Below are 8,428 nucleotides of genomic sequence, written 5' to 3'. Positions count from 1 at the left end.
CCAAGGCGTCGGGGTGGGAAATAAAAAAATAAAATAAAAAATACGAGTGTGCCAGGACGGGAGGTCGCCTTTTTCCCCGGGGGCATCGCCCCCCCAGCCCCCCCGGCTTTCCCGAGGGAGATGGGAGAGGGCAAAGCTCTTCTTTAGGTACCCCCGTGGGTGCCCCGCAGCTCGGCTTTGGGGAGCTCTTTTTGGGGCGGGAGGTGCTGCTCGAGCACAGGGCACGGGGCTCACGTCGAGGCCGTCTGGGGGCGAGGGAAAAGGAGCCCCCAAAGGCATCGGGGCCCCGACAGCGCCGGGTTTGGAGGCTGCGGGGACACACGCGTGGGGACAGAGGCTGTGCCCTCCGAGGGGGGGTCTCCTCTTACCTCGCCTCCATCGCCCGTGACCGAGTGGGCAGCGCCCTAGAAAGAGCAGCAGGCCGCGGCGGCGGGGGGGTGGGGGTTTGGTGGCTTAAAAGAACCCACGAGAAATAAAAAAAAAAATAAAAAAAATCGCTTGTTGGATTTTTAATGAAAACTCCCTCCTCCTCCGCCCCTTCCTTGCCCCCCAGCCCCGAGAAGAGCTGGTTAAAGCGCTGCCCGCAGATCGGCCGCGATACACGGTTCCCATATTCCCACCCTCGCCCTTAGATCTCCCTCTCTGTCTTTTGCAAGTCTCTTGATTTCATCCTTTGAACCTGTGATTGGAGGTTAAAGTGCACCAGGTTGCAATGGAAGGAGGAAGCTCTTAAACAATAAAGGCTTGAATATTTAGCTGTGATCAGGTCGCTGCCCTCTCCTTATCTTTTTAAATGCAAATCGTCTTTTAGGGGTAGTAGCTATATACCCAGCGCCTCTCCACGTCACCTGCCTTTGGTGTGTCTGGGCCATTACTAATAGGGCCTTGTAAACAATCGTTAATCATGTAAGTGCTGCCGGCCATCGGCTTCGGACCGGCCCCGGCAGCGAGCAGCGCTCGGCGCCGAGGCAGAGCGGGGCCGCGGCCCCTCCGCCTGCCCCCTCCCCGCCCCGGGGGAGCCCGGCCCCGGGCCCCAGCAGCTCCGAGAGCCCCAGCAGCATGCGGAGAGCCGCCGCCGGGGTCCCGCCAGCATGTACGTGAGCTACCTCCTGGACAAGGACGGGCCCATGTACCCCGGCCCCGTGCGCCACTCGGGGGGGCTCAACCTGGCGGCGCAGAACTTCGTGGGCGCCCCCCAGTACGCGGACTACGGGGGCTACCATGTGAACCTCGACAGCTCCCAGTCCCCCGGCACGGCCTGGCCGGCTCCCTACGCCGCTCCTCTCCGCGACGACTGGGGAGCCTACGGGCAAGGGGCGCCGCCGGCCGCCGGAGCCGTCCACGGCCTCAACGGGGGCTCCCCGGCCGCAGCCATGGCCTACAGCCCCGCCGAATATCACCACCACCACCCGCACGCCCACCACCACGCCGGCCCCTCGCCCCACTGCTCCGCCGGGGTCATGCAGCCCCTCAACGCCGCCGCCGCCGGGGCCGCCCCGGAGCCGCTGTCCCCCGGGGGGCAGCGCCGAGGGCTCTGCGAGTGGATGAGGAAACCGGCGCAGCCCCCCCTCAGCAGCCAGGGTAAGCGGGGAGCCGCCGGGGAGCCGCGGAAAGGGGCGCCCCGGCGGGGAAGCGGGGGGGCCGCGCCCGTCGGGGGGCGCGGGGAGGGGGACCTCGGCACAAACCCGCTCGGGAGCTGCTCCTCGGCGGCGTTTTCTTGCTGGCCACCGGGGGGAAAAAGCGCTGCTGACAGCAGCTCCGCGCTCCCCGGTACGAGGCCTGCGGCGGAGAGCAGCGGCGGAGCCCCGAGGGCTCCCCGTGCGCCCCGTCGGGGGGTCGCGGAGCTCCGGGAGCGGGCTCGGGCGGCATCCCGAGGGCAACTCGCCGCTCTTCCTCCCTCCTCCGCTCCGCTCGTCCACTTATAGCCACTTAAAAGATTTTTATAACCAATTACAGGCGTATAAATCATCGGCCGGTGTCGCTCCGCATTTGTTTCTGACTCACTGGCCGCCTAACCCTTTAGGAACCCTTAGCGCGACCTGGCCACCCCTGCGGGGATTTCGGGTGCCTTCGGTCCCCGAAATGGGGCCGGGAGGTGCGAGGGCGTCCCCCCCCACTTTGTGTCCCCCCCCTCCCCGTTTCCCCGGCGGCTGAGGCTGCCTGGGGGAGGCCGGGGGAGGCTGCTCCCGGCGCCGCTCTCCCTTGTGATGTTAATCCCCCCGCAGCCCCTCTTTTATATCTCTCCCCCCCCCTTTACATCTGCCACGGGGAGATGCATGCCTCCCGCTTTGATGTACACCTTCCGCTGCCTTTGTCTCTCTTTTTTATTTATATTTATAAATATACGGCCGAAAAGCACCCAAAAAAGGGACTTCGGGGCATCTCTCTCCCAGCTCCGCGTGGCTCCCCGACGGCTCGGGGAGGGGGGTCCCGGGCACCGAGGCTCTGGGGCAGCCCCGGTGCCCCCGCCGCTGGCTCCGGGTGGCGGTGGCGGTGTTGGAGGAGCTCCCCCGGGGCCCGTGGCGCTTCCCAGAGCAGCCCGTGGGGTTCCCACAGGTCGGGGCTGCTCGGTGGTGGCCGGTCCCTTGGCTCCATTCAAATTCTGCCTTTGGAGCCAGTGTTTATGTTAATGCGCGAGGCTGGGGCTGGGGGGGGGGGGGGATGAAAGCGCCTGCCGCCATTTGTTCAGTAGTGGTAATTCAAACAGAATGTGGCTGTCATTAAGGCTTTGAGAAGGATTTTTTTTTTTTTTTGTCTTTGATAAGATCTCCTTGTCCCGCATTGTTTGGGATTGTGTTCCCTATTCACTGGCTCTGGGGAGTTTTCTCTGATCAGGCTTGTATCTTTACAGGGTGCTTTTGTTGTGGTTTGCAGAGAGTTTACCTGAACAAAGTCAGCCTGCCAGCCATTAAGCACCTAGGGGGCAGAAACTCCCCGCGCCTCAGATCTCTGGGGAAGGAGGAGAAGGGCCGGGGCTCCAACCAGCTCAACCAGAAACGAGCCCAAGAAAGGAGGTCACTCCATGCAGCCATGCATATACTCGCCGGCCACTCGCCGAAATTCGCCTTCGGACTTGGTTTTGTTCAATTTGGGGGGCTGTAACCGCACGGAGCCCTCCCGGGGGCACCGCGGAGCCCCCTCGGGCCCTGCCCGACGCCGGCGGCGGGGCGAGGGGCGGCGGAGCCGGGCAGGAGCCCGGGGGCTGCTCCGGGCTGGGCTCCGAGCCGCCGGGCCCTCAGCAGGATTTTCCTTTCTTTTCCCCTTTTCCTTTTTTTTTTTTTCCCCTTTATCCTCCCTTTTCAATTTTTCTCCGATTTTTCCTTTTTTCCCCATAGTTTTTCCTTTCTTTTCCCCCATTTTTTTTTCAAATTTTCCCTCCTTCTTCCTCTATTCCCCCTTTTTTTCATTTTTTTCCTTTTTTCTTTTCCCTCTCCTCCTAAGCCCGTCCCCAATGGGGAACGCAAAGCAAACCCCAAGGCGGCCAAAAGCGCACAATAAATTTGTCCCCAGCAAAACGCCCGGGAGCGCACCGGAGCGCAGGGTGGGGGTGGTGGCGGAGGGCCCGCGCCCATGTCGCTGTCGCAACTGACATTCCCGCAGCTTTTGCAACACGTGCCCAAGGTCTGAGGGACGGTTTAACCGCTGCTCTCCCCTCTGTTTGCTGTTCTCAGGGGAGCCCGGTGCAGGGAGAGGCGGGCAGGGAGCCGGGGTGGCCTCATCCTGCTCGCCCTGCGCCCTCCGGGAGCCACCCTGCGGCGGCTGCCGCGCAGCTCCGCGCTGCTTTTGCTTTTGCTTTCCCAACCCGGGCTTTGTTCCCCGCAGTTAAAACCAGGACGAAAGACAAGTACCGCGTCGTCTACACCGACCACCAGCGGCTGGAGCTGGAGAAGGAGTTCCACTACAGCCGTTACATCACCATCCGGAGGAAAGCGGAGCTGGCCTCCAGCCTGGGGCTGTCGGAGAGGCAGGTGTGTGCTCCAGAGTGTGGGGTCGGGGTGTGTGGGGTTGGGATTTGTGGGGCAGGGACAGGATGCACGCGTCGGAATGTGTAGGGTTGGGTTGTGTAGGGTTGGGTTGTGTAGGGTCGGGATGTGTAGGGTCGGGATGTGTAGGGTTGGGATGTATGGGGTTGGGATGTATGGGGTTGGGATGTATGGGGTTGGGACGTGTAGTGTCGGGACTAATAGGGTTAGGACGTGTAGGGTCGGGACGTGTAGGGTCGGGACGTGTAGGGTCGAGATGTATACGGTTGGGATGTGTAGGGTCGGCAAGTGTAGGGTTGGGATGTGTAAGGTCAGCATGTGTAGGGTCGGGATGCACAGGGACGGGATGCGCACATCGGGATGCAGGGATGCTCGGGGCATAGATGCTCGGGACAGAGAGGCTTAAGTGCAGGGATGCTCGGGGGAGGGATGCTTGGGGCAAGGATGCGCGCTACCAGGGATGCGCACACTGGGATGCGCAAGGAGGCTCCCGGCGCCTCTCCCATTACGGATTCCCGTGGTGGGGGGGGGACAGCCGCAGGCGACACCCCCCTAACTGCCCTCTCTTCCCCCGGCAGGTGAAAATCTGGTTCCAGAACCGGCGGGCGAAGGAGAGGAAGATCAACAAGAAGAAGCTGCAGCAGGCGCAGCCCGGCGGTGCGGAGCCGCTCAGCCCCGGCGCCCCTCTGCAGGGTCCCGCAGGGGGGGCAGCAGCCGCCGGGCTGGGTCCCGCCGCCCCCCAGTGACAGCGGCCGGGGGGGGCCGCAGCTCAGGGACTGCTGGAGGGCATGGCCGCAGCGGGGCCGGGCCGAGCCGGGCCGGGCCGTGCCGGGGCCGGGGGGGGTCTCGGTGGCACGGTGGGAGCGGCCCCCCCCCCGCCTATGCACTACACCGCCCCGCGGGGCCGGCCTTTTGTACAGAGTGTACAGTGTGCGTGTCTCGTCGTCCGGGGGAATCGTGGCGGTGGCTTTATTATTATTAATATTATTATGGTTTTCGGTTTTCCTTCTTTTTTTATTGTTTTTACCCTGGAGTTTGTTAGATAAAAAGGGGGGGGGGGCGCGGGCGCTGCCTGCCTGCCTGCCCCCCGTGAATCTCAGGGATCCGCAAGGTTTTCACAATGTTGTCGGGTTAACGATGAATTTTAACAGGAAGAAAAAAAAAATTAAAGCACATTTTTTTATTTTATATTTTATTTTATTTTATTTTTTCTCGTGACCATAAATATGCCAAACGTTCATCCTGCCCTAAGGGTCAGAGCAGACAAGATAAGGCGCTGTTTAAACGTTCAGAAGTGAATTGCTTAATGTTAGACACTTGTAAAAGAGCCCATAAATCCCGTGCTGATAGTCATCCAGCCAGATTTATTAGCCGCAGTGCAGAGAAATTGGAAAGAGTGAAGTCTCTGCAAATCATGTCCAGTCGTGCTGGAGGGGGGATCCTTGTCTGTGCGTGCAGAGCTAACGCAAAGTGTCTGGTGCCATTTTGCACAGCTTGCAGTGTCCTTTAATTTAAATTATTTCTCTTTTCTTGCCCTCTCATGTTACTTGGCTCACTTGGAGTTTTTTTTCCAGTTAGTTTTCAAAACTCTCCTTGGATTTACCAGCTTTGCCTTCATCGCATCCTCACCGAGAGCAGAAACCCACAGAGGAGCCTCGTGCCCCTACACAGCTCACCTTGCATGGGCTGTGCTCATTCACCATTTCTTCCTAAATGATGGGGATCAGGATAGAAATGCCAAAGGCTCACCCAGCTAGAGACAAAAGGAGAAAGATCTGCTTGATTTGGTCAAATCAACCAGGGCCCCAGGCTGGCTGTGGGACCCACTTGTATGGGGCCGTGCCCTGGTAGGAATGGGAGCACCACTCAGCCCCGGGCACGTTTTGGGGTGATTTCTGCAGGTTGCTGACTTCTCCAGCACATGGCCCTGCATCGCTCTGTTTTTCTCACCAACTCCATTCCAAATATCCAATTTGCCTTATTCTGGGCATTTTGTTTTTCCTTTTCTCACCTTGCTGACAGCCGAAGCCACGTGCCAGTGGGATCTGCAGGACGGCACGGGCAGGATGGGTTTGCCCCATGGACCAGGAATCTCCTCTCTGTACCAAAGGGAGGATGGGGAAATGCTGAGAGCTGTCCACAATGTTTTTTCTGCAGCTTTTTGGGCTGGGCACGGGCTGGCAGCAGCCATGAGGACTTGAACCTGGTCTCCCATGCATGGGGGGAGACCGAGGTGGGGAGCAGCACCCCCAGTGCAGGGAGCGGTTGTGCCAGGGAGCATGGCCAAGTCCACAGGGCTTTGAGGGCACCATCCCCTTCTCCTTCCTCTCAAGGGAGCTCGGGGGCTCCAGGTGGGTGCTGTCCCCCTTCGAGGATGCCCTCTGGTGCCCGGGGCCTCTCCCGCAGCATCGATCCCGGGCCCGGCTGCTGCCTGAGCCGGTGCGGGTTGCTGCGATACGCCTGTCAATAAACCCTGTTTGGATTGTGGAGCGGAGCGCAAGGTTTGTTTGTTTAGTGGTTAGAGGTTCAAAAGTCGGCATTGTCCCACTGCAGAACGAGGACAAGTTTTTTCTCCCTAAGGAAAAGCTGCCTGCGGCGGGCGGGCGGGAGGGAGGGAGAGATATCGGTGGGCCCTTTTATTTGCTTCCAGGAATAATTAATGGCAGCGCCAAAAAAAAAAAAAAAAGGAAGAAAAAAGATGACCACGGAGTTATGAAGGGCCATCAATAAGTAAATTAATCACAAAGGATCTGTGGGTGTAATAGGTGCTGCTTGGCAGGGTTTGGCTGGCACTTCCCCATGCCCCTGGAGCTGGGGTGACACGGGGCTGGTGGAGCCCTGGGGTCACCACCACGAGGGTGGCATGGGGCTGCCCAGACAGATCCAAGACATCAGGACAGATCCTGTACCCCTCCAGCACCACGTTCCTGGTTGTCTTCAGTGCTGAAAGTGTCAGGATCTCCAGCTCTTGTCTATAGGACTTTTGAGCAAGAGTTTCTCCCCTTCAGGTGAACGTCTTATGATGTGCATGAAGCTCTTACATCTCCAAATTATTCCCACAGACTCATATTCACTGTGTTTTAAGTAATCCCTATTTCTGATCTCTTTTCCCTTTGCTAGTGAATGTTAATTTTTGAGCTCCCCTCAAATTCTTCCTGGCGGTTACACAGAACTCAAATTTCTTGCTATAAAGAGGAACCAACCAAGCAAATTATATCCACACCCAATTTCAAACATTTGCCCCCTCCCATCCCCAAACAAATAAACCACCAGCCTTCCGCCTTCCTTTATATTCCCTGTGCACCATAAAGGAGTGTAAAAAGGCACAAGCTGGATAACTTCTTTATTTGGGGCAATATTTGCAGGGATATGGAGCACTCCAGTGGCCAGAGTATGATGCTGAATGGGATTTGGCAGCGGTGAGCTGGTTTTGGTGACCCCCCTATGCCAACCACGTTATGGCCATCAGCCTGCTAGCTGAGCAGTCTGAAGTCAGTAAGCTTTATAGAAAAAAAAGGAAAAAAAATGCTTAAAGTCAGCAGCAAGTAACCAGCCCCAGAAACCCGGCATCCCACCGGGGCCTGGAGCCATGTGCCGAAGTTTTGAGAGGTTTGAGCCGAAAGCAAAAGTTGAACTGGTGCCAGCGAGGCGGTGCTGGAGGCCTTCCAGGAGCAAACAGCTCATGAAGGGTAAGGAAAGGCAGAGAACAGGGGTCAGGCGAAGGCACGTCTGGGTGTGCAGCAGCTCAGGGACAAAATAAGGCCATCAGGGCGTGAAGGGGCACGGGGCGGGTGGCACGAGGGAGTGGAGGGCAGGGAGATGCACACGCGGTCCTTGGAGGCTGACCTTGGCCAGGAGCTGTGGGTGAAGGCTGCTGCTGTGGAGAAGTGCCAGGAAGCTCTGGGGACAGTCCCTCTCGCTGCTGCCGAGTGAACACAGGCTGTTTCTTTTAGTTAATGTCTCGGCTGCCATGATGCCTCCTGCTCCTTTCTCGGCTTTTGGCTCTTTTGGAGATCAAGCTGACCTTCCTTGAAGGAAGGGGGCAGGCACTCCCTTGCAAACGGACAGAAAAAATTTGAGCTATTCACTAAAATAAACAGTTTGTTGCTGGGAGACTGGATTCGGAGACCAGGAATCCCTTTCCAGACCTGTATTTCTAAATTAAATGGTCATTCATTTGGGGATGACGCCCACTGCATCCCCCTGCAGGTGCTTTCAAAGCATCACCAGTATGGGCAAAGAGAGAATGAAAACTCAAAGCAGATTCTCACTTCATGCCCACCTGGATGTGTAGGTACAGGTCTGTGGCAGATGTCAGGCCCCATTAACCCTTGGCAAGATCACCTTCTTCCCTCAGAGGGTGGTGAGGCCCTGGCACAGGCTGCCCAGAGAAGCTGTGGCTGCCCCATCCCTGGAGGTGCTCAAGGCCAGGCTGGATGGGGCTT

At 58.4% G+C, this 8,428-nt stretch overlaps 1 protein-coding gene across 2 annotated transcripts; it reads left to right on the top strand.

Moving 5' to 3' along the window:
- The first annotated feature begins 816 nt into the window (after positions 1-816).
- Positions 817-4,977, top strand: CDX2 (caudal type homeobox 2). Of its 2 annotated transcripts, XM_068672231.1 has the most exons (3): positions 825-1,581; positions 3,823-3,968; positions 4,562-4,977. In XM_068672231.1, the coding sequence occupies exons 1-3, from the start codon at positions 1,092-1,094 to the stop codon at positions 4,727-4,729; spliced, it is 804 nt and encodes a 267-aa protein (XP_068528332.1). In that variant the 5' UTR covers positions 825-1,091; the 3' UTR covers positions 4,730-4,977. The 2 variants fall into 2 exon arrangements, with proteins under 2 accessions (XP_068528339.1, XP_068528332.1); XM_068672238.1 differs by lacking the exons at positions 3,823-3,968; positions 4,562-4,977 and adding an exon at positions 2,852-3,577 and having other exon boundaries at positions 817-1,581.
- The last annotated feature ends 3,451 nt before the right edge of the window (positions 4,978-8,428 follow it).

The sequence above is a fragment of the Anas acuta genome, chromosome 1 (assembly GCF_963932015.1).
Source record: "Anas acuta chromosome 1, bAnaAcu1.1, whole genome shotgun sequence".
Lineage (NCBI taxonomy): Eukaryota > Metazoa > Chordata > Aves > Anseriformes > Anatidae > Anas > Anas acuta.
The sequence above is the reverse complement of the archived record's forward strand: the minus strand, read 5'-3'. Positions and strand labels throughout refer to the sequence as shown.